This window comes from Anomalospiza imberbis, chromosome 7 (assembly GCF_031753505.1).
Source record: "Anomalospiza imberbis isolate Cuckoo-Finch-1a 21T00152 chromosome 7, ASM3175350v1, whole genome shotgun sequence".
In the NCBI taxonomy this organism is placed as follows: Eukaryota; Metazoa; Chordata; class Aves; order Passeriformes; family Viduidae; genus Anomalospiza; species Anomalospiza imberbis.
In genome coordinates, this window is record NC_089687.1 from 34693189 (window position 1) to 34719892 (window position 26704).

At 44.7% G+C, this 26704-nt stretch overlaps 1 protein-coding gene across 6 annotated transcripts in view; it reads right to left on the bottom strand.

Annotated features, from left to right (window-relative positions):
• The window catches only part of ERBB4 (erb-b2 receptor tyrosine kinase 4), a 582907-nt gene that overhangs the window by 331503 nt on the left and 224700 nt on the right, over positions 1-26704 (bottom strand). For all 6 annotated transcript variants that reach the window (XM_068196531.1, XM_068196532.1, XM_068196534.1 and 3 more), the window contains exon 2: positions 20247-20398. In XM_068196531.1, the coding sequence (XP_068052632.1) occupies positions 20247-20398 (152 nt within the window). The remainder of the gene's footprint in view (positions 1-20246; positions 20399-26704) is intronic.

The following is a 26704-nucleotide window of genomic DNA, read 5'->3' on the forward strand; positions in this document are numbered from 1 at the left end:
ACACCTCACAGCAGCTGGTAAAATGATTTGCCCATTTACACTGACCACAGAACTTACTGAACAGCAACTCAGTTAATATGATGAAAAAACCTCCTAATTTTCAACTTAAGATAGAACTTGATAGATTTATTTTATAAGCAGCTGACTTGGAAAATACAGGTGTCTCTAGAGTGTCATGCATGATCCTGCAGTGCCATTCAGTCCACCTCTCTCCTCCCCATGGCCTTTGGTGCAAAAAATCTTCCCAAATGCTAAATGTTGCCTAAACACAGATAAATTTAGGAAGCTGGATTGACGGCTCTTTGCCACAGCATGACTGACAGCTTGCAGAAACTCGGGAGAGAATTAATGTGTTTAACAGTGCCACAATAATCACAATATATTTACATTTTTCTGACACATTAGTCAAACATTTATCACTTCTTAAAATGCAGCTATGATACTTTGTCTAAACTGTCATGAGTCACAATGTAATTACATGGTAATCATATGGCAATTAATTTATATGATATTCACTTGAAACAGAGAAGAATTAGGCTTGTGATAGCGTGCAAAATTAACAGGCACACCAGACAAGGAATGAAAATCACACCACTGAAAAAAAAAGTAGGAAAATAAATCTTAAAATCAATGTTTAAACAAATTGCTCCAAGCTTTAGGGAAAAGCTCTGAGACTAAATGATCTTAATTTCATCTTTCTGAATTTGTTTATGTAGCAACCCCTCAGAAGTTTTCTTTTTAAACTTCAGTTTAACCCCCTCCACCCAACATAAAGGATTTTTTGATCTCCCTAAGCATGCATCTTAACAGTTTCCAAACTGAACTACATAACGAAAACAAACAAAACATGAGGTCAAGACACTAATGCAAAGCTCTTGTGTCTCCCTTTCCAGGATTTCAGGTCTCCAGGTCGCTGCCAGGACTTACATGATGCTCACGTGCCAAGAGACAATCATGGCCATACCGAGCTCTCCTTCCTTCAGAGATCTCCAGCCCTGCAATCTCTTTTTCTGATCTATTAGAAAAATAGATTTGACTGCAGGTTAAAACTCACTGTCTTGGGCACTGAGCTCTGGTCACCAAGCTGAACCCTCTGGTGCTGGGAAACACCCAGAGGGACAAGGTCTGAGGGAGGCAAATCTGGTTTGGTCACAATTATAATATTCCCTCTGTCCAAAACCCAGGAGAAGGATGACTGGCTGAAAAAAAACCACAAGCTAAAAAAAAACACCAAAGACAAAGTTCAGAACTTCTGAAATGCCTTGAACAGCAACATTTTAACAGCATCAGACAGCAAGTAGTAAAAAAAGAAAAATATTTCACAGTTAAGAAATTAAGATGCTGTATGTGGTAAATTATTCCATTTACAGCTTCCTTTTAAAAAGTCATACTAATTAATAACTTCAGCTAATCTCATTCTTATTCACAAGACAGCCTGTATTTATTTTGCAAAGAAAATGTTTAAATGGAATAGCCTATTGAGAACTTCCTAACTCATCTTCAGCAGTTGTCTTGGGAAACAGCACTGTAGTCATATTTAATACATGCACTGTGTACAGCAACTTTGATGAAAAGAGGAATGAAATTATACAATTATTGCATTAATTATACATTATACACTTTTGTTCAGTGGCCCTTAGTGCTTTTCAGAATAGCTGGGTCACCTGGAGGAAAATTGCACTGCAAAGCTTTTTCATTAACACTCCAAGCAGCTGTAAGAACAAAACCCAACAGTTACTTGAAAATAAGTCCCATGGAGTAGATGAGGTGGGGCACAGGGGTCATGCAGTATCATATTCCCAACAATCCCCTTATCCTGCTTTGGTCTTGGAAAACAGTCATTCTGGCTCATTACCTTGGGATGCTCTTAAAACACGTCTGAACTGCTGGGTTTTGTCCAGCAGTTTAAGTCAACCTGACAGAGGGCTGCCCTAAATCCCCCACACCCCTTATCCTCCTCACCTGCTCTCATCCATCCACAGCACCTGGCCCAGGAGCTCCCATGCTCTGGGAAATGGGAAGCACTATTTTGGTGGCCCCCTTCACTAGGGAGCTCCCTGTGCACCTGAGCTAACATCACCCTGCAGGAACATGTCCTCTGCCTGTCATGCAGGTCAAGGAGCAGCAAATCCCAAAGTACAGAACCCATGTGCTTACATGGGGTCTGAGAGTCTGTAGGTGCGGCCACCATGGCAAATGTGGTGCCAGGAATAGCATTGTCCCCACTGCTCTGAGCCCCCAAACCTGGTAGCCAGCCAGGCCACCCACACGCTGCTGGTCTCATCTTGGCAAAATCACCAAATCCACATAACTCACAGAATTACCAGGTTGGAAGACCCCTTCAACCCATGCCACAACACCTCAACTAAACCCTGACACCAGTGCCACATCCAGTCTTTTCTTAAACACATCCAGGGATGGTGACTCCACCACCTCCCCAGGCAGGCCATTCCAGAACTTTATCACCCTTTCCATGAAAAACTTCTTCCTGATATCCAACCTATATTTCCCTAGGCACAGCTTGAGACTGCATCCTCTGGTTCTGTCAGTGCTGCCTGGAGAAAGAGACCAACCCCACCTGAGCACAGCCACCCTTCAGGAAGTTGCAGAGAGTGACAAGGTCACCTCTGAATCTCCTTTTCTCCAGGCTGAGCACCCCCAGGTCCCTCAGCCATTCCTCACAGGGTTTGTGCTCCCAGCCCCTCTCCAGCCTCGTTGTCTCCTCTGGACATGTTCCAGCATCTCAATGTCCTTCTCAAACTGAGGGGCCAGAGCTGCACACAGCACTCGAGGTGTGGCCTCGCCAGTGCCCAGTAATGGGCAGAATGACCTCCCTGCTCCTGCTGGCCAAATGAGTCGATCTGAATAAAAAAACCAAACCCATTTCTGAGGAGAGACCTGAGGAATGGTGGCTGGCATTGCTCTGGGAAGCTCCAACCACAACCAGAAGATGGTGGAGGTGACACTAGATGTGAGAGGGGACACTAACAAAGACGCAAAAGGGTTAAGCTGGGGGGGGTCACAGCTGCTTGAGGCCCTTCATGTGTGTTGATTTATAACTTCTTGGTGCCTCAGTTGTGAAATGGGGCCCAAAATGACTCTGCCTGTCCAACAGCACAGAACAGAGCCCATCTCATTCAGGACACAGATGACAAATGACACTTGACAGCATCCCATGGCTTCTTATACATCACAACTTCATTGCCAGCTGTCATACTGCAGAGCCACTCTCAGGCTCCTCCACTCAAGTATGGGAAAGAAAATAGTTATTTCAAGCTCCTGATTCTATTTACTGGTGGCCTTTCTATTTGTGTAGCATAAATACACCAAGGCTTAGGCAAATAATGAAAAAATAATAATGACCTAATTAATTCTCTGATTGATTTGATAAATGCTCTCCAAACAGAGAGGAAAATGGAATCATAAATAATGTACTCTTCCTTTGATGGAAACAGTTTTGAATAAACTTGCACGTGGCTCAGTGTTTGCTGAGACAGCCCCAGTCCATCCACAGGTACCGTGCCTGCCAGGAACTGCCAGCCTCAGATCTGATGTGCTGTTGCTCCATCTGATGCAATGCCTGATGATTTAGGAGCAAGGTGGAGGCTGCATAAAGCAGCTGAGGCAAAGAGATGTCCTGGTCCAGAGACACAAGGCAGTCACTCCTTTTACCCTCCCTGAGTATGGTGTGTGCACGTTGAGCTGCACCAAGTCTGTGTTTACAGGTGGGCACAGAAAGGCTTTGAGTGGTTTGGCCTTTTCTAAAAACCAAAGTCCCATCTGGCTCAAGCTCCAACACAACAGGGAGCTGCTGTGCCTAGGCAGGAGCTGGTACCCCTGACAGCATCTCTTACCCAACAGTCTCCCCAGTAGCCAAAGTCTTCTCCAGGCTCTGCAGCAGATCCATCCTTCTCTCCTTGGCACGTGCCTGAGGCAGCTGAGCTCACAGGAAAGGCTTCAGCTGAACTTTGTGTTTGTTTCTGACTGCCCTCCCTGCCTGCAGAGCTAACACAGACAGCTCTCACAGCAGATCTCTTTGAGGTGCATAGAGAGCAGGCTGGGCAAAGTGTCAGCAAATAAATTATTTATCATATTATTGAGCGGGTTTAGCAGATCAATATGAAAAAAACCCCAAATGTACTGAAATGCTTAGCAAGGCAAAATCCTTGCATCCACCAGATCAGTCTTTGCAAGGACTGGATTCTTCTCTGGATTCTTCTGGAGAAGGATTCCCAATGCATATATGTAGGTAGTCAAACCCTAACCCCACTGGCCAGGGAGTCATCAGTCCGTGGGCCACGAGACAGGCACTTCCAAGACTTACCAGAATTATCTTGTTCCTGCTTTATATGCTCAAATCAGTTTTCACAGATGACTCCTGATGAAAAATGCCTGAGTGGACTATAAATTCTGCCATCTCTTCTGTGCCTGCTCCAGGCTCCCATTAAAAATGGCAAAGACAACTAGTTGTACATATATAAATTATCCTTCTATGGATAAAGCCAGTCAATGTGGGAGATCAGATCCAGCTCAATTACTGCTTCTGTGACAGTAATGGGAAAAATACTCTACCATGACCTATTGTAAATCCAAGAGAAAAGGCTCCAGCAGGGCCTGAGCAGTTCCTGGGATAATTGTACATAATTAAACAATGTAACAGCACCATTTACAATAATTTCAATGAAGTTCAACAATACACACATTTATAAATTTTATTAAAACTTCTGTGATCTTCATTTTCTTTCATTTATATTATTTCTAATGGAGACAAAAACTCTTTGTTACAACAAAATCTGACCTGCATTTCTATGAATAACTTGTTTCCATCAAATTTTAACCCAGAAAAGAGAAGGCAGATTTGATAAAATGCCATGGAAGAATCCATCCTTATTAGTTTGGAGAAAGTTTGCAAAGAATAAACATATCAGCATGGAGGGGGGATCAATTTTTGGTTGACCAAAGTAAAATGCATATTAATCTTGAGTGTGGCAAATGGCTCTGCCTTAGAAGGGGAAGGAAAAACACACTTGAAAAATCAAGGTGCTTATTGCTTTGAAGTTTACTAGGACACATTATTTAAAACAAATTAAGAACCTGGAGATGAACAAAAAAAAATTCAATTTTTGTAAAGAAACACTTTGCAGGACTTTTGGTTTGATGAGTAAAATAAAAAGATTTCTTACTTGGGGCAACCCCAGTTGACTTTTCTAATTCTTTCCCAGTTCAGTTGAAGCGTGAAATATTTCTACAGCTCTGGCTTTTACAGAAGTTTGCTTTTCTTGGTCACAAATCCTCCTTTCCCACCTCCCTCACCCACATGCTGCGATGTTAGGTCTCTCATAAAACATCACCCATTATCTTTTCTTCCCCCTACTGCAAAAGCTTTATCATTGACAGCAAGACAATACTTTATCATTGGCAGCAGGACAAGTATCCTTTCAATGCCACCAAAATAGCAGCCACAGCCCAAGCTCCACTCCAGGTGACCAGGATGAAATCCCACCACTGAGATGCCAAGAAGCCACCAGCAGCAGTGCTCGTGCTCATCTCCCCAGCATGTTTGTCCCCAAAGGTTCTGGGCTGGGCATCACCTCAGTCTGGCCTCAGTGCTAATTTTCAGTGAACAGCTCTGACAGGGGAGAGTCGTCCAAGGCTCTGGTGTGTGCATAAAATGCACATTTTTAAAGCAAAAATGGAATAAGCCATTTAACTTGTACCAGGGGAGTGGGATTCCCCAGTCACTGCAATACCTGGCTGCTGTATAGTACCTGTGTTTCAGCTGTCTGGCTGCAATTTGCCATTGCTCCAGTGGGAAAGTTTTAGAGATTTCCTGAGGAAGACTTTGGAAATAAAAAAAAAAAAAATAACAAGGTGAAAAGCCCTGAATGAAAACATGAGGAATTGATTTAGGACTCTTAGGGGCAAAGATGATGATACACCACTGGATCCCTGGGAGAAGTGTCTGCTTGGCCATCACTGCACACAAACCATGGAGTGAGCCAGCAAATGCTCTTAGACAGAGGGCAAACAGAAAGATTTCACACTGACAGCCCCAGTATAAAGGATTGTGGTTTGCCCCTCCTGGCGCTTAGGGAAGCAGCACGTATGTCCTACCTGTCCTCCTGTTCCTCCTACCAGCCTTGTTCCACAGCCTGCCTGGTTTATTGCCTCTCTTTGAAGAAGGCATACCTCAGGGGAAGCGTATCAGGAACAAATCACAATCAGCCTTCGTAAAAAATAACAGCAATAAAGGAAAAAAGCGTGGCTGCCCACAACAGCTGGCAGCTTTGCCGCCTACGGTTACCTCCACCAGCCGCTCTTCCACGCACTCTCCTCACGGTGCAAAGCAAGCCAGAAAAATGAGGAGACGTGGAAGAGGAAGGAGAACCTCAGAAACAATAATAGCCTATGAATCTGAAAGTTGAACAACAGTCTTTTTCTTTTTTCTTTTTCTTTTTTTCCCTCCTGTTAATATTGTTCCAAGCAGCATGGGCTTGTAAAAGTCTGATCACTTCCCATCTGGCTCATCAATCACACGAGGGAGCCGGTCCCTCACACAACACAGTAAGCCTCAAATTGGCTCCCACCAATAATAAAAGATAGTGGAGAAGGACAATCCCTTCAGAGGATTGTTTAATAAATCACGTTTAGACAGGGAACACAAGAGAAATGGAAAAGTCTTAGAAAACCAGGGCCATTCAGTCCCACACAGCTTACATTATTGATACCCACTTGCTACGACCAATACTCCTTAGTGAATTTCCATATTTTGATTCTTGTTATTCAACATCATCCAAAATTAAACATGAAACTTTAAATATTTAAAACCAGGCCAAGGTAGTAATTGGAGCTGATGGAAATTGCACGCTGGCACTGTTCCTGCTGCGTGTGCTTGCCTGGCTGCAAAAATGCCAGAGACACACTGTTGCTACTCCTCTATTTTCAGCAGTTGCTGACATTTTACTGTAATTTATTCTCATTTTATCCTCTCCTTCTTAAAAATAACAACAACAGTACTGTCCTAATAATAAACTAACAGCTCTGACATCCAAAAGACCTTTTGGCAGAGGACTGTTTCTGCCAGCAAAGGGTGCCCAAGCTCAGCACGCACGGATGTCTTGCGGAGCGTCTCCCATATTTTAGTCACACATTTTCCTTCCAGTAGCCTTTCCTTTCCAGTGCAGGGGCACAACTGTCAGCCACCAGCAAGATCCCGTTTCAGCCTGTATGTGGAGCGTTTTTGATGGCCTCCTCTTCCACTTTTATCTGTCAGAAGCACTGAAGACTCCCACAAGCCATAAAGTGTTTCTGACATTCATGGCTTTTAGATCCTGGGTTTCAAAGAACCGCTGAAGGTTATGTTGATTAAGCCCAAAGACATATTTCTAGAAAGCTGTAGCTTAAATAAAAAAGGTGTTTTGCTGTCACAGTGATCAGCCAAAACTGTTACTGAAGCAGAGCATATGGGAGACAAAAGAAAACGTGTGATGTTCCAGGCTGCTAAGGTTTGTTCTCTCCAGCAGAGATCAGAGGCAGTGCGAAAGCAGAGGAGGCATTTAGCTCAATTAAAAAATAAACAAATAAAACCAAAGCCTTGTATTGAACCAGATGATGGCTGATTACCTGACAGTTAAGTGAGGGGTAAGAAAAATCATTGCCTTTTAAGAGTGCTATCAGACAAGAGTCCTTTTTGTTTCATGAGAGCCCCAGAGGGGCACTCCGAGAGGCCTCTGGAGGATGGAGCTGGAGATGTTTATTTAGGGAAACAAGAGAAATCTTTACTGGGAGCTTTCCTGAAGCCAAGATGAAGGCTGGCTCCTTTTGCTTCTGAGAAGTCCCTGCTAACCACACACAATGGGATTCATGCTTCTGGCAAATTACCATCCAGTGGATGTTGTCTGCAACAGATCTGATAAACATTTGCATCCACTATGGATTCATGTCATGATGGAGCATTAAAATTTCATGGGAGAAAAAGAAAAATTGAAAATTCCTTAAGGAGCTGTTTGGTTTAGACTTCTTAGATTTGCAGGGATAGTTCAGTCAGCAGACATTTTAAAACTACCAGTTGCTTCACCTAGCAGAATTTCAGCCTGTATTAGATGTAATTTCCTTCCAGAAGGAACAACCCAACGCTTTGGATACAGCAAGGGCTTTAACCAACAACTGAAACTTCAAAAGAAAAATCATGATGAGGCCTCACAACCTGAAGGCACATTTGGAGAAAGGTGACCTTTTACAGGAGGAGCTGAGGTGCAGAAACACAACCAAAATGATTTATTTTTAAACTGAAATCTCAGGGAGTAGGTGAACTCTATTCAAAGTCATTTAAATAAATAGGATTTTTATAACCCCTGGCTGCAGGCTTGGCTGGCTCCAACGTGTTTGTGCACGTGTGTGCACATTACCTCTTCTATTAAATAAACACTGCACCTTTTGGTCAAACACCAGGCTCTCAAAGCCAAAGCAAAAGCAGTATTTTAACATTTTACCAGCATTTGCTTGGTGAATACTTGCAGCCAGCTCTATTTAGCCACCAGCACGAGCTGAATCCATCCCCAACAGGAGATGGCAGGGCTGCTGTGAAAGATGCCAACATATCCATGGTGGTACAGATTTACATGTGCTGGACCTACCCTGCCCAAGGAAATGCTGGAATAACTAGGATGGCATAGCTAGGAATACTTCTAGCTATGCTATTATTCCATGATTTTGGGACACTGCTGCTTCTTAGCATAGTCCAGGCACGTGCTGGCCGAGCACACTCAACATTGATTTGCAAGATGAGAGGTCTTCATTGCAAATGAAGCAAAAATTCTCAATTTCACTGAGAAACTTTTGCTTAAAAGGCCAATAACATCAAGGGAAAGACAACATGAAAACACTTACTTTGCAAGGACTGATCTTCTCCCACGCAATATTCAGTGCTTCCCAACAGGCTCTAAGCAGATGTATTTGACTACACATTAGATCACTTTGAGTGATTAGGGTATCCCCCAACCAGGGACACTTATAGGAAGTGCAAGAAATAAATGCCCTTTTAAGCACAGTTCATTCTTATCTATGCATTGTTCTGCTAAAATAATTCACTGCCTCCTAATGAAATGAGCACGACTGGCCCCAGGAATGAATGAATACTCACTCCCTGGTGATGGGTATTTATGTGCAGGGACAGAGGGTCTGTAATACAAGATCTATCCTTAATGCCTGAACCCATTTTATCTTCATTTCACACGATACAAGTGAACTGAGTGTTGTTTTGGGACATAATTGATCTGTAGCTGAAACAAATCAGCTCTGCAGCTCCGTGAGGAGATGAAATAGTGGATAATCTGTAGTCTAAAACCAGCTGTTCTGCTGAGATCAAATTATTACTTTGGCACTGGAATGATGAGCTGACAAGGGAGCGTGTTCCAGCACCTGCCGTCATTACCGGGCACCGCTGCCGTGACCTCCGGCCACGCTGCTGCCAGGCACCAGAGATAATTGACAGCACAGGGGGGTCAGCTCCCACTTCCTAAACTGGTGGACCTCACCTGGCCTCGATTCTGAATGTCAGCATTTTCAGGGAAAAAAAAAAAAACAGGCAGAGGAGGTGTGCAGGGAGGACACCCAGCACCAGCTGGAGGGCTGGGACTGCAACCAGCACCAGCAAAAACGATGTAGGTTGAAGCTGAGCAGCTGTCTCCACTCTCTGTGGTGGGTATAACACAGCATAAATACCTGCAAAGATTTGCTCTTACACGATTTCTCTCTGCTTGCACATTGCAGACAATTATTTGGAACTGAAGTTCATCGCGTCCCTTCCTGAAGTGCCCTTCCACATGAATTCAGGCATGTTTTTAACACACTTCCCTGTTTTAGGTATCATGTGTTCATGAGACCATCACACAAATGGGACAGAAATGCAGGGAGAACATTGCTTCTTCTTTTTCCCTAATCAGCTTCTGTGCTTCCCTGATATTCAGGATGGATTTTGCTTTCTTAGGCTGTCACTGCATCACAGTTTTAAGGCTGAACTGTCATTATTATTCCTGGGGTATGTATTACACCAGGGGATTGTTTTTAGTTTACAGAATTTAAGCCAACCCTGTTGCACATCTCAAGCTCCCCTGTCTAGAGGCAGCAATATACAGATACTTCCACCATCACCATTGTTAGCCTGAATTAGACACCAATGTGTAATATTGTATTATTACACCAATGTGTAATACTGGTTTTTTGCTGGCACTTTAGGATCTGAGTCAATCCCAAAACATCAGAATCAGAAGTGAGCACCCCTAAACATAAGAAATCTGAGTAAGTGGTGGCATCAGGGTCTGGCCACCATTCAAGCCCTTGGATCACTTGGCTACAAAACTCCCTTTCACCATATTCAAAGTGAATGGCATTTACTTTCAAGGGTTTCAGCTCCATGTTGTGCTCATTAAGGTTGTTTTCTTAAAGCATGAGCATAAACTCTCTCACAAAATTCATTTTTGCTATAGCAACTCTCCAGTAAGCAACATTAAGCTATCAGTATTATTTTTCCTTGCACAAAACAGTGCAGGTTTGTCAAAATCAGTGTGATATTTCTGCCTTGCCTTTTGACATTTTCAGGTTTATTATGTTCAGACGTTACCTCAAAGCACTTCATTCTTTCTCTCTGGAAGGACTAATGACCACCAAAGGGGGAAAAGAAACACTGCATGCCATTCAGTACAGTATGCAGACTCTATTAGCCTTTGAGTTAACTTCATACATTGAGTACCAAGTGGATGAGAATGGTTGTGCTTACCCTGTGGAAGTACTGCCTTGAACTAGGACTAAACCCTCGACTTTTAAACCTAATTTTTCCCATTCCATCTTCCCATGATGATGTATGACCCCGGGCACATCTCCCCTGCGAAGTCAGTGGTACTTGGTTTCATTCCCTGTGGGAATGAAGAGCTGCAGAACTCTGCAGCTCTTATTTCTCAGAATTTCTCAGAATGTCTCAGAATTCTGAGCTGCAGAACCAGCTCATGTGTGGTTAACAGAGAAATTCCTGCTGGCTGCTTGTTGGGTTGGGCAAACCCATCCTCAATCCCCCGATCCCACGAAGACACATCCTCTATCACAGCCTGGCCAGCTCCAGTCCCCCAGCTCCTCAGACCAGCCCCACGCAATGAAGCAGCTTTCACTAGCACACATCCATGAAAACACTCCCCTGACATGATACTTTTGAGGAGGATGCTCAGGAAGGCCAACTTCTCCCTCTGTCCCAGCCTTCCTGGGCACCTAGGATCTGCACAACTGTGGGGCTGTAATTTGTAATTAGTGGCCAGGTTTGGGGTGAGAGCATTGTTGCTGAATTCTGCAATCTGCACAATTGTGCTGACATTTCGGAACCATAAAAGCCCTGAGGCTGGCATCTACAGAGGAAACCTTTAAAATTGATCCAGTTTAGCACAAAAACTGTTGGCTAAGCCTCAATCCATCCCTCTGCTCCTCCACCCCTTGACACAGCTTACAGCAAAAGACTTTGTTTTTCTTTTCATATGGATTTTAACAGTAATTCAAGCCCATTGATCCAGGACTCTGAGTCGGTGTATTACAATGCAAGATTATTCAGCTCTCTCACAGCTGGTTTGTCTAATTTCATTTTATTCCATAGTAAAATGGGATTGGAGGGAGGGAGGTTTAGAGGAAAAAATGGCAATGTGTTGCCTAAATGCTCAGGAAAATAGGAAAATGTTACTCAAAGGAAAGCGTAACACACTTCCACTGGCACAGGCTGCTATACCTCTATTACATATGTAGCTACATCCCTCTCCACACCTCATCTGTGCTCCCAGCTTACATCCCTGTTCCACTGAAGGATTTCAGAGGGTGGGTGGACAAAGAGGAAAATAAATAAGAACAAACAAGCTTTGCTCAATGACATCTGAGCAAAGCTTGTCAGTGAACAGAGTGAAACGGTAGAGTTTATACCATACTCTAGCTGGGGTTAAGGATTCAAATCTCATCGCACTCACCACTTACACCACATAACCTTTCTTTCTATGCTTGAAAGAAAACTCCTCATTTGCTTTACAACCTAACAAATTCATTTATAATTTAAAAGTGTTTGCAATCACAGTTGTTTTGGGTTTTTTTTTTTCCCATTGGCTGGTTTAGCTTTACTCTGCTGTTTGTTTTTCTTAAGTTTCAATAAGGCCAGCATTTCCAATCCCATTTGTAGGGGAGAGTTTTACACTTAAAGAGTAAGATCATTAACAACATAAGGTGGTTGAGAGAGGTATAATTGGTTTCACTGGCCCAGAGGGAAGATCAGCTTCGAAGAGAAACAACACCTAATTAAGAAGGTTTTCACTGTTTTATTTTTAATAATGTCCTCCTCTCCACTACCAACATTTTTATAGTATTCATCCCCTCAGCTTCTGTGGTCTGGCTTAGCTACATGTATTTTACAGACAGCCAGGCATCACACCCCTTCATGGATGGACAGAAGGAAGACTCTGATCAGGCACTAAACAATGGGAAAAGAAATAAATTGATAGTCTATATTTAATTTTTAAAAAAGTAACAAGCCTAGATAGAGCCACAAATCCAAAGAGTTTTGTTCACATTAAATATTTGACTCCTGGTCTGTATTTTCATCCTCCACACGTGACCCATCCAGCATGTACCTCTGCAAAACTGGGAAACACTCCACCTGGAGCAGTGATCCGTACGACCTGGGCATGTTTTTGGTCCTGGAGCCTCTGGCACCTCATAATTTCCCAGCCAGGTGGTGGGAGTGCTGTGCAATGGCACACTGGCATAGCAGGAGCACTCCCATGCCGTGCATCCCACACCTGCTGGACCCAAAAGCTGCCAGAGGGGCCTGTGAGGTTCAAGAGGACCAGAGAGAAGGACAGACTTCCACCTCACACCACAGGGAGGACTGGTGCAGCCCCCAGGCATGGGCAGCCACCCCACATCACCTCCCCAGTGCTCTGCTCTGCCTAACCAAGGGCACACAAATGGAATAGAGTGAAAAGGATATTGCTGATCTCGAGCATGTGTGTGGGTCTGAGCTACTCTGAATTATTTAAGTCAGGCTCCTTTGATCTCTCTCCTGATCTAGAGTGGCTACTGCTGCCTTGCACATGAATCAGACAGGCTTCCCAGGCAGCTGGGGATGGGGTGCCTGCTGTACAATAGGAGCTGAATGAAAAATGCTGAAAGACAATTTAAAGAGACTCCTTAATCAACCTGGACTTCAAATCTTGACCTCTCCTCTCTACACATGATACAGCTGAAGGATGCTCCTGCTTATCGAAGGAGACGCAGGGAAAGAAAGGCTGTGGGAGAGCTGGGGAAGCTCTTGGCCACTGCCAACCCAGAGAAGGGGCAAAACAAGCCCCATGGTGGGATCCATCCCCAAAGCCCCCAAGAGCTCTGGCAGGGGGGCCTCTGAAGTGCCCCTTCATGGGGGGATGGCACAGCAAGGGGCAGACTGATACCCCCTACTCGTCACCCCATGAGGATGATGGTCTGAGTTTTATACAGCAAATCAACCACGGGGACGTGGACAGGGATGTGGCTGCTGCTGCCTCAGTGGCTTTACAGCACTCACAAGGGCAGCCCTGCAGCAGGTGGGATGTGAGGAGCAGCCCAGTGCCGTCCCCATTGGACTCAGGCTGTACTGGAAATCTGCAGCCATCCTCCATAACAACTTCCACCCCCCAAAAAATGCTTCCTGGGGAGCCTCAGAGCACTCAGCAGGCACAGACACAAATCCTCACTCCACAGTTCATTGCTGCACCAAAACAGGAGCCTGCATTCCCACAGATTCCAGCTCTGCATTCCCACAGCACCAACTCTCCTCCTAAACACAACTGGCCACTTCAAATGTACCTTTCATACCAAGCCACCAAAAATAATTGCTAAATAATATATGCTAATGAGCATATATTTGGTTTCAGCTTGGCAAACTCAGCTTGAGGATTAACTGTACATTGACCCAGCTTTTTAGGGTGTGGCAGGGTCCCTGGGCTACCAAGCTGAATCCAGCAGCAGCAGCCTGAGGCTTAGACCAGAGGCTTTGGCACAAAATGAGCAGCACCACATCCTGTGTCTACAAAATTGGGTTGAAACCATGACAGGCAGTGCTAAAAAGGGGATTTTGAGCATAAAGGGAGGCACAGAGGCTGCTAAGGCCAGCCTGCAGAACTACAGGGACATGCCTGAACTACAGACACCTGTAATGGAGACTGGGAGAGCACAGGAAAGTCAGCAAAACACAAGGGGGATAAGCAACAGCAGCACAAAAATAATGTAACACCTCTGAGGACATTTAGGTTAGAAAGTGCTGGATGCCTTTTCCCTAGCAGCTGGGGGGCTCTGGGTGTGGTGGGGCCAGGATGGAGCTGGTTGACTCTATGTTAGGGACTATGTGAAGTGTGATATCTGTCAATATAAAGGGATGAGGGCCATGAGAACACCAGTTACCACAACAGTGCCTGGTTTTCAGCTACTCACTGTGCCTGCAGCTTTTCGGTACCTGCTCCAAGCACAGGACAGGCCTGGAAGACCATGCAAATCTGTGGCATTCCCTTCCTTGCTTCCTAGCCATTCTGAGAAGAGTTTAAACTGCTGTGATCATTTTCAGCTGCTATTTCTACACAAGCAATGTGAAATGGCAGAAGAAGCCTTATTCCTGAAGCAGCAGAGCTGTATCACATATGCTTTCTGCAATGAGCCTTTGCTCCCACTCCATCCTCTGAGTCTGGGATGCAGCTCACTTTAAACTCAGCTCAGGTTCACCCAGCACAGCTGGCAGCTGATCACAGCCTGTGTGAAACATTCTGTCCACGCCAGAGGCATGGTCTGGCATGCAACTGGTCTCTTGTAACCCACCCAGCACAGCAGTTGTGTTCAAGTGCAAGTTGGAGGTGTTCTCTTTCCACCCAGATTTGTGTTGATGCCTCAGGTTTTAGCTTTTACATTTTCAGATTCTGTGCTGCTTTAGTGTGTGGGTCTGAGCTTCATATGAGGGGATGGTGAGCTCTCTTCACAGAGTAGGGAGACAAAACAATTCCTTCTCCAGCTGGGGACCAAGGACAAATGATCCAAATCTCAGGTCCAAGAGAATAAATAATGTGGACTGAAGAGAGAAAAACAAGCAGGATGGGACTTCATAACCTAAAGCTGTAATTGCACAATTAACTCCAATATGCAAATGGTCCAGAACTTATAAAAGTGAGAGACCCCGTGACCAGTTGTCCATTTTTGTGACCATTTGGGTTCATCTTGGGTGTAGCCCTGGCTGGGCTCTTGTGCTGCCCAAGGTGGAGCCATTGAGGCCTTTTAATAAATCCCTACTTTATTCTTTAACTCTGTTCTAGGTCAGCCTTCTCAAGGCATCAGTGTGGCATGCACAGCTCTGACCACCACACCTTTGCTGTCTATGTTTTGTTTTCTAACAGGCAGGGTCCTGGGAGGGCAATCAGGAACACAAAAATACATGTCCTCAATTTCCACTGCAATGCTTTCCTAGCACTTCTGGGGAAAATCCCCCTCCCCAGAGACACAGCTACCCCCACAGCCTGTTTCTGGGAACTCCTCACAGGCACAGAACTCCACAGCCCTTTCTGCTGAACTGAAGCCTGTCAGCTGGGCAGTCAGATACCATTTTGCTGCAGAAGGGATGCAGAGCTGTGCTGCCAGGCCTTCAGGAGCCACACACACCATCACACTGCTCTGCCAAGCAATGCACACCCTCCCGACACGTCTGTTCGGATGCAGACGCTCTCTGTGCCAACGTCTCCTCTCAGCTCTGCCACCAGAGCTGCAAAAGGGTCTGCTTAGCCCTGTTTTGCTGTAAAAGACCAAAAATGTTTTAAAACCTCCCCCCACTTCTGTTTTTTTAACAAGCAACAGCTCCAAATGCCATGGGGCCAGGCAGCATTGGTAACAAAACTCTTCTCCTGGCTCTCTGGCAGTCCTTGCCCTGCAGAGGGGTCTGCTTCACCAAAACTTCCTCCAAACATTAGACACAACCAATAACAAAGAACATAAAGTCCAAATGGCCAAATCCCACCTGCCACAGGAATCCAGATGTGACTGTAAGGAACGGGCTACGGTGGGGCTGGCAGGGGTTCTCACCAAGCATGGGGCCATGAGTGCTGACAGAGGGGAGATAGGGCCCTACATCTCTGCAATAAATATAATATTTACCATGAAACATCCACCCTGTTCAATGTCAGACAGCTGCCCTGCAAGTGTGGCTGGAGGGGCTACACAAGCACTGCTGAGGTGAATGCAAAAAGAACCCATAAAGCAGTGGTAGATAATTTTTGAAGACTGTTGATCATGGTTAAAAATGAGTTTCATAATCACTTGGGAGAGCTATGGCAGGGACCAGCACAGAACTTTGATCATGTCTTTAAAAATAAATAATCTGAATCGGTTAAATAAAATCCGGGCAAGAGAAGACAATTTACTGACTGTGAATTGCTAAAAGCCAGGGGATTATTCAAAGATAACTCTCCTTTACCAACTGTGTTTAACAGAAGTACTTGCAGAAGATTGTTATGTGATACACTAATTGTGTATATTATTTTGAAATTTGAATATGGAGATGTTATTAAGAAATAAGTACAGCCCACGATAGGAACTGTCAGCTCTGACAAGCAAAACTAAAATAGGTTCCCCCTTCTGTTCTTCAAACAGTTGTTTGCAATATGAACCAGTGAACAACCTGAGCTTTTCTCAAGGGTTTTTTTTTTTTTTTCTGAAGTCCAAAGCAGAGAAGTAAATCGCAGCTCTCGCCTGGAAGGGACTCAAGACACGCACCAGCTCCAGCAGCTTATCTGGTTTCACGGAGCAAATCCTACTGCAGAAGCCTGGCTGTGCAATTAGGTGAGGCATGCTGGTGGCTTGGGAAGCAGTGGGAGATGGAGCCTGACCCTTACCACTGTCACTGCTGACTCCCTGGGTGAGCTTGGACACCCCACAGGGACAAGGCAGCTCTCAGGGACTGCTTTCCACCCAATTATTTGTCCTGCTCAGTTCAATCAAGCTCTTGGCAGCACCTGTGCCAGAGGAGAGCCTGCCTTGGCTGCCACAGGGAGGTGGGACTGCAGCAGCCATGGGCTGCATTAACCTCAGCCTCATTTCACTGCCAGAGCTGGCAGAGGTAGGACTTCAAAAACTGAATGATCCCTTGTGCATTTTCTGTGAGTAGGTTGAGCCTCGGAAGAAGGACAAAGCAAGCCAGCTGTCAGACAGATGTCACAAATATCTGTCCTTACCCAATGCTCAGGCTTAGTGTTAATTTTTCCTGCTACTGAGCTCTCCTTTCCCCTGCCATGACTCCATTGTGGCCACAGCACAGGGAAGCTCCAAGCAGCAGGAACAGAGCTGGAGGGCAGCACGTGCAGAACACAAGTTCATACTGCAGTTGCTCACAGGAAGGCAATACCCAGACTATAACACAACCAGGAACCAAAATAATATATATTAAAGTAACACAGATGATATGTCCTCCTGCTCTGCTCACATACAAGAGCAGCAGGAAAAGGAACAACTGGCACGTGCAATCCCTTCTTACAGAAATCCAGCTACTCATGAACTGCAGGCCTGGAAGCTGAAGTGCCTGAGCACTTCATTCAGGTGACAGACAGCCCCTTTTAGTCTTCATCAGCAGATATCCAGAGAGCTAACTCATAGACATAAAGCAAATCTACTTAGGGAATAAATGTCTAAATAAATATGTGAGATGGCATGCTGATCTTTTAATGTTCCTCCGCCGGGTAAATAAAATTATGGGTTTTTTTCACTTCAATTCATTTATGCTATTTGTTTATTACAGCATGATGAAAAGGCTCACCATGCCTACAGCTTACCAGGTCTTCCCTCTGTCCTGGAGCAAGAAGCTGCCCAGCTAAGCTGAGCACTGCAGAGAAGGCAGGTGGGCACACAGGGCCATGGTTGTCATCAGCTGGGGACACAGACAACCCAGGGCTGCACCAGCATCCACCTGAAGTGGTTTTGGTGCAGGAAGAGGGCAATTACTGCAACAGAGACTAAAACACTGGAGCAGGCTGAAGGAGCGTGATGTTGCACGGAGAGTTCACCGTGTTTAAGTCTGAGAGAGACAAACAGCCTTTCTCTTAGTTATGTCCCATCTGCCACCTTCATTTGGCCATTAAAACCATTTTTAATATGATAAAAGGAGTAATACTGCCTGACTAATGAATGTCGAATTATCAGCGTAAATGTGCCAACACTTATTTATTTATTTGCCTCTCCGAGAACATGTTCTCTTCTGTTTGGTTTTCTACTTTAATGACTACAATTTATCATACTAACTAGGCCTTCCAGTTTGCTGAGTTTTGTTTCAAGTTCTGCTTTTTTGCTGAGACATCTGTGAGGGAGCAGATGCAGGTAAGAGAAGTAATAAAACTAATAAAAAAAGCAATAGTGGCTGTCACCAAAAAGCACAGGTGACCAAACCCCTTCATTTACCAAACAGGACTTTTCCTCTCATTTGATGATTTTACTGCCTTCTTTCCACCAATATTTTAAGCTGCTTATGGCAGTGCTCTGCGAGGAACGCTAATTCCTAATTCCCAAGTAATTTGCTTTCCCTATTGCCAGCAGGAGGAAGGAGGAAGGAAAGCCGAAGCGGAAGGATTGCCTGCCATGAATTCGAAGCAGGGGGTTTCAGTAGGCATCTGAAACTGCAGAGATGCCCCAATCAGAGCAGGGATCCTGCCCTCACAAGAGGAGGACCTGCCACCTGTCCAACGCTGGTCCAGCTGCACCAAGGCTGTATCTATTTCAGAGCAAAGGCATATGTGTTTTCCCCACCTGTCACAACTGTGAAATGTAGGGATAGCATTCACTTCCGAGGCACTCGTCACTCAAATTAACAGGCAATCTGTTAGTCTGAGTGCAATTAGCACCCCAAACTTTACACCAGACATGTCTGGTAGCTGAATTTTGCTCACAGATCTTTCAGCAGCCTGGTGTAGACGTTGAGTAAATATACACCAATGTATGGAGTGACAAGGCTGTGAAACCCCCAACAAATTCCATGTGAAGCGGTGCTAAACACGCCGCTTGGCTTTGCCTTTGCTAGAAACTGTGGTGGAAAGGTCACAGTTTTACAGACTGGAATTGAGCACTCAGCTCACCCGAGACCCAGCACAGGGAACGAGTGAGTGTAACCCAACCAGCTGGGGCTGCCTCCCACTGCCTCTTCCTGCTGCCAGATTTAAACTCCACCACTCCTGCCATGTGAACGTGCCACTGACACGCAGATACACATCCTGCAACATGACAGCAACATTTTTAAGAGGTGAGCAGTATGAGCCGTGTAAACCTTATCTGTGTCATGGAGAGTACAATCACAGCACAGACTGCAACCACACTGGCACAGGCTGCTTTTTCTGCCCTAGCCCTCAGACCTACCTTCCATATTACAGCCACATCACCTGCAGCATCCTCAGATGCCCACCTGGATCACTCCTTTAGGGGGATATTTCTTTAAACATAAAGAATGGGAAACACCAAATAACGACAGGCTTAAATTCTTTGAACTTGGTGTTCACCTTTCTCTCTCCAGCATGGCAACAGGGTATCTGCAAACCACACTGGAATGTTCCTTCACAAATCCAAAATATGATGCAAAGAGGACTGAGGAAATGCACAACCCAGGCTCCCCAACAGCAGCAGAGCCTCCATCTATCACAGACTTCCCCTAGATGCTGGAGATTGTTAGGCTCATAGCTCCAGTCTCATACCCAAAGGAGGTTTCATGTTGATTCAGCAATCACTTTTTGTCTTTCTCTTAAATGCTCCACAAACATTGCCCAGAGTTCTTCCCTTGCTTAGTCTATAAATCAGTCCATATCTAGCATTTTATTAGGATTAGCTTTGCCAGTCCTCCAGTGCTTATCTGCATGATTCTCTGACCTTCCTAAACCCCACCTAACCTGCCCTGGGGGAACACAAATGAGAGACCTTTGAGATGTCACCTTCCAGTGGCACAGCTCTCTCCCCCACGTCCTGGAGAAATCTAAATGACTCACACTCAGAGCACCTGTCACAGCAATGACATTGCTCTTGCTCTCTGCACATCCCTGGCATGTTATCATCCTCTTCCATCACAGCAGAGCTAGTGGGAGAGAAGTCTGGTCTTTTCCAGCCCAGCGCCTATCGCTGCTCCCCCAAAAAGAAGCAGAGGGAAGGAGGGAGGAAGGAGGAGGAAAGGAGAACAGCAGCCTGCTTACCCTCAGGAAGGAGAGGTCTCTGTTGTGCTCGATGCTGGTGATCTCCAGGTTGCCCATCACCACCTCACAGTTCTCATAGTACTTGCGCAGGGCCCGGTACTGCTGCTCCAGGTCAGACAGGGAGCTCAGCTTGTTCTCAGTGCCAGCACACACTGCAAAAAACCACAGCACAATCCATCAGGCCACTGTGGAAAAGGGGCACTGGAGCACAATAAAGTCTGTACACAGTGATACAGGGAGTTGAAACAAAAATCTGTAATGATTCACAGGGCTGGGTCACACAAGTCCTGCTTGAATACCAGCAGCAGAGACAGGAACGTAGAAATACAGCCTGTGATCATCTCAGCAATTTAAACACCTCTCACCAAATGGGCTGAAGTTGTGGTATTTACCACCAAATGCAGAAAAGCTGAAAAGGCAGAAATGCAGGAAAAAGGCCAAGCAGACTGACCCCAGCAGCCAAAGGGTCAAACCCAGGCCTCAGCAAACCCCCACCAGTTCCACCAGTGACAGAATCAGACACTGGGCAGAGCCACTCCCATCATGGGCTGAGAGACACAAGGCTGGAGAGACCTGTGCATCCAAGCTGACCTAGATAATTCAATATTTTCCCTATTCTGAATAGTATTTTGGACAAGCCAAGAGCAACCCGAGCAGAAGATTTACACCCAACATTGTTTTCCCTATCACTTTCCTTAAGACCCCAGCTCATCCCAGCTTTAAGCAATTAAATAGGAGAAAAACAACAGCAAAAAGCACATTGTCTTTCCACAAGTCCCCAGGCTGAATGCACAGCAAAGATATGTCAGGAAACACCATCTTAATACAGTTTCCAAAGGACACTCTTTAATATTACACCACTCTGTTCTACATTTTGAAGCCCAGTTAAAAGCCACCCCAGATTCCCAGCTCAGCTCAGGGCATCAGCCTGCTGTCATCATGCAATGACAAAAAAAAAAAAAAAAAAAAAAAGAGTGAAACAAATACAGAAGCAGCATTTTACAGGATCAGCTTTTCACACATTGCTCAGCCTGCTCGGACAGCGATGCTGCTTAAATGGTCAAGTGTGGGGCTGGGCTGGTTTTGGTTTGTCTGTTTCAGTGCACTTATTTTTCCTCTTAATCAACAGCTTGTGGGTTGCTCTTATTGGTCAGCAAATTAATCTGGGTATATCTAAACTTTTTAAAAGGGCATTATATTATGCAAAACAGGAGCCTGACAAGAATAGCATTTCTGCAGCCAATCCCACTTCTGGATCAGATCAATACAAACAAAACTCTCCAGGACTGGAGGCATAATCAGTAAAATTGGCTAAAACATACTCTTTTGAATGATGCAGGTCCTTTTTATAAATACCAAAAGTAATTAAATTTCAGAGTATTACAATTATTGACTGTTTATTTACTATACCCACTTCCCCCCCCACTTTTTTTTTTTTCCTCACTAGAAATGGGAACAATTCTAATCTCTTCTCCCTCTTGGTCTCTCTGCTGCAGAATTATTTGCTCTTGTGCTGGGGCAATTCGAGCTTTCAGCAGCCTCTTAGCAAAGGGCTTCAGGAGGCAGCCAAAAGCCCATGACCTGCTCAAAGTTTTTTTCCTAAGGAAACTCCCTCTGCCCCAAAAATGGTAGTAGAAGTTCCTGCCGAGCCATGGCTCCCATGGGCTCATTTCATCACAAACTATTCAGTGTGAAGGGTTGATCAGATCATTTTTGGGTTGTGTTTCCAGGAGCTAAAGGGCATGGACCAAAGCTGAACAGGCACTGCAAGAGCTGCTCTCTGAATAGGCATTGGGTCTACCCACCATAGGAAATGCTGGAATATTATTTCTTTCTATGATCTGGTAAAATCTCAATGTTCTTGCTACAGTTAAAATTTTGAAATATTTGACCTATGTTCATTATTCATTTCTTCATCATTCTGAAGAAAAACAGAACTGCTTGGTTTGCTCAGGTTTTAAAATAGAAGTTGCCACCTCATTTTGAGGCTTAACTTAAAAGCATGAACATTCCAATTTTTAGATTTTCTAAAATGCTAAAACCTTAGCACTTAGAGTAAATCATACCTAAACACAATTTTATTCATAATATTTTTAACAGCTATTTTGGGAGATGGAAAGACATGTTCATATTGAGACCTCGCTTAGCTCTGGTGGACTGGCAACACTGGAATGATTAAGCACTGCAACTAGGAGAAGGCACACCTTTCTTTTTGAAATGCAAAGCCCTGTCCTAGCTCATGTACACAGTTTTATTCAGAAAACCCTCGAGACCTGCCCTTGTGTGCTAACTCTTTGGGGAGACACATCCCTATGCCTGCCAGGGCACCTAAAAATTCTTGCTTAGCAGTTACAAAATGGGTTTGTGTGCTCCTTTCTTAAATACAGCAGTATCCATTACAAGACTGATCATATTTCCAGCCAGGTAAGTATTATTCTGTCTTAAGGCTCCCAAGGACTAATAAATACGTTCCGTTCCATTCTGCAATCCGTGCTAAGGACCAACACAGCTCAGAAAACAATTCCTGCAGCTCAGCTAATAAAGCTATATACTGCAACACTGATATTCCAAGTTGCACGCCCATTAAACGTCTCCTGAAATCTAATGCAGCCATTTGTTTGCTGTGAGGAGGCAGAAACACCTGGAGCCTGCTCTTGCAAGAGGATTCGGCAGGGGTGAAGCCAGCCCAGATGTGAACCAGGGCCATGAGTTTTATTTGACTGAGATTAATTCTGCCAGTTTTTGATATGGCTAGTAATCAATTCTTTTGGATTAAAAAAAAAACCCAAACAAACCTTTAAAGCTAATTTAGAATAAATCATGCTGATCCTTTAAATTTGTCTCATAGCAATTCCAAGCACTTAATGTCCGTCTTAAAAAGAGAAGTTTCCTTCCACAAAAAATTGGTCACAGATTGCCTCAAATCAAGTCACACACCAAAAGTGATTATCCTACATCAATTGAGGGGTACAGAAGTGCACATTTTCTTTCCATTGGTACCCAACCAGCAGTGCAAGCTGATGCAGAAACAGAACTCAGAGCAGGAGAGAGCTCTGACCTGCACAACAAGCTGAAGTCACAAAGCAAATGTGGGCATAATCATGGATCATTAATAATCCATTGTTACAATAAGTCACTAATCTCTCCGTCTCAGCTTTGCAATGTATGCTTTTGATGCACCTAATAATTATGTCACATTTAAAATACAAAAGAGGAAACTATGCCAGTGTTTAAGAAGAGCAGGTTAGGTCCTTCACTTGCTGGAGGAAGGGCTAGGACAGTACCTCCAACCCTTTGCAGAGAATCCTTTAAAACAGAGAGATAAAATATGCTCTTGGCAGGTTTTTCAAGGCAAATAACAGCTAAAGGGGTAAAAAAGCATTCCTGCCATGAGAGAGAAATGCTGCCGCCATGGACAATCACAAAGGTGCTCCTGTTGGCCTACTGAGACCAGGGAGCCAAACTTGGGAGGGACACGGGCCAGAAAGCAGGCTGTGAACTCTGACTTTAAAAGTTTTATGCCCCGTTTTTAGCCATATGAGGCAATTCCCAGCCACTGCAGGGCAGAAATAATTGTTCTGGGTCTGATTTGCCAAAGTAGTTAAAAAGCACTGAAGTAACTGTGTGTGAAGTGGGAGCTGAGTAGGAGTCACACAAGAATCCCAGTCCCTCTGTCCCTGAGCAAACACAGAGCAGGAACATATCCCACTCACCTCCTGCTCCTCTCCTGGAACAGCAACAGGCATCTATGTGTTGTAGCAGCCCTTTAAAATTAAGTGCCAAAATAATATGTATTTGCAGGGATGTTCCAGCTGTGTACAGGCATAAACACAAGCACAACAAAATGTATTTCCTTGTCACGCCATGCAAAACCATCATAATCTGTATTTCATGAAGCCCCTTCAAAGCACGTTGTTGTATATTGTTAGATGTGTAATCTTACAGAGCCCCAGAAACAGGTAAGCATCAAGAATGTGTGCTTTAACTCTTCCTGCAGCAGAACCTGTGCTGGTTAATAAAAAAATACTCCCTGTCTCTGACACAGGGCAAAGAGGAGCAGCTTTAGATGTGCCTCCAGTGTGAAGCTGCTCTCGTTATTGAGCATCTCTGGTCACGTACTCTGCCTTGCTCAGGGGAGGCCTCACAGGGGCACCTCCATGAGGGAAACCCTCCAGTGCTCTTCCAGTGCACACCCAGGAAAATCAGACTTCCCCTGCGTTTTGCCCAAGTTTGTGGGGGAAGCTCCAGTCTGACACGCCACCAAGCCCTCAAATCCATCTCTCCACCTAAATGTGCTCAGCCATTCCTGCTCTTCCCACATTCTGACAACAAACCTCACAGAGTGCTCATGTGCAGAGTCACCCACTAAGGTTGTCCCAAAGCTCAAGGACATGCCTCTTCCATCTGGGAAATCCCAAACCAGCAGTGACGGCAACAAGGCAGTGGCCACTTCTCACCTGCACCCCAGTCATGGGGGATTTTGGGTGGGTGCTGGAGCAGAGCACTGCTTAGTCATCACAAAAGTGGATTTCAAGCATTACTCACACATTCACACTTCACAGTCAGTTGTTTACTTATTACCAGCTACCTCAAGTGACAGTTTCAGCTTCTAATGGTCCCAATTACAACAGTAATAATCCTCTGTATTGAAATGATATTTTTCATCAATATTCATGCACATGACTTGGAAATTAATTTTCCATTGACATTTTTTTCATAAAATAGCCAAATCATTCAAATGCTCACTTAAGGGTGGCAAATAATAGAGACATTTAAAAATGTCCATTAGATTCTGCTTTTCAGCCCATTATTTTGCTCTGCTCTGTTGATGATAAATCTATATGTTAAATTAAGAAATCACACTTGCCTCCATCTAGTTCTGCTCCTTCTACTACTAATGGATTTTATAATCCTCCCAGCTCAACTTTTGGAAGGAGATCATTTCTTTTTCAACCCCTTTCCAGATCAGCCTACATCTGGAGTACTAAAGAAGAGTGGAATCCATTATCTCCACCACGGTCACCCCCACCTGAATTCCCAGTGTCTCACTCCTCTCCTAATGCACACTCAAAGAAGCAGTGATGAGGCATCCTTGTCTCGAACTCCGAGGCTGTTATCTCAAGCATCTGAACATTTTTCCTCTGAATCATAAAACATTTATTATCATCTCTTTGGCAAGGATGCAGGAGAGCAGTGCCTTTGCCCTGCACCAGCCTCTGCCTGAAGGCAGCACAACCTCCCTTTGTCAATCAGTTTGTCAAGTGGGCCAAAAACTCAAAGGGAGGCTTAAATTCTTGGACTTACTGGTTTGAGGAATGTCTTTATAGAAAGGATAATCACAGGTTCCTTCTCCCCATAAAAGATGAGCCCAACAACAGTCATCATCTCTTTCTAACACATTCTCCCATACTTCCCACTTGTTTACTTAATTAGCTGTGTTTTTACAGACAGCACCATTATCAGGGCTTCTTGAAAGGCAGCTAACAGAACTGTTTATTAATAATTGCAAACACTCGTGGCAATTTGTTAAGACCCCCAGATGGGGGGAATACTCGAGCCCCTTAAGGAACAACTAATTACCAGCAATCCCCATTCACTTCTTTCTGCTTCACACTCTAAGCAAACAGCCTGGGCACCCTGTCACATAGGCACACAGGAAGGGGAAACACACTTTTAATCCCTTCATTATTATTTACAGTTCTCCTTGAATGAGCTGCAAAAGCCCTGAATTTTCTTGCAATTAGGCACGTCCTAATGAAGCGAGGGCTGTCTGCACTTACAGCCTTGCAGATGTTTCCCGTGAGAAGGCAAAACACTCCTGGAGGTCACCAGCCATTCTCCCAGTGGTTTGGAAGTGCTTTAGAATTGGAGGCTTTCTTTCCCTAGGTGGGAGACTGTAATGAAGGAGAGCATAATTTTCTCTGTACTCCTAATTAAAAGCTCAGCTGGCACAAGTGTTTTCCTTCCGCAAGGTCTGCTCTACACTAGAAAATTATCATCCCATTTGAATCCAGTTGCATGCAATCAACCCGAGTGCCACGAACCCCTGGACAGCCACATGGCCACAAGAGGAGCTCAGCATGGCCACCCAGCTGCTGCCCAGCCCGTCAGGGTGTCACTGGGATGAGGTGACACAGTACAGGCAGTACCAACACTTTCCCCATAGCATTTCTTCTTATCCAACGTGGTCCCTGTGTTGGATAGTACCAGGGACCAAAAGCATTCATTTCTTGAAATCTGGTCACTAAAATCTCAAATATCATTTCATATGCCTTTGAAAAGCTTTCCAGCACTTCAGAGAAGTTGCAAGGATGTGTGTTACCAGCCTGGTCCCACCTTCAAGAGAGGCTGATCATGTGCCACCAACAAATGGAAGCTCATTCCCAATTTGATGAACAGAAACAACTGGGCACAGTAGAGACCCACAGTGATTGCGACTCCATCAAGAAGGATTAGTT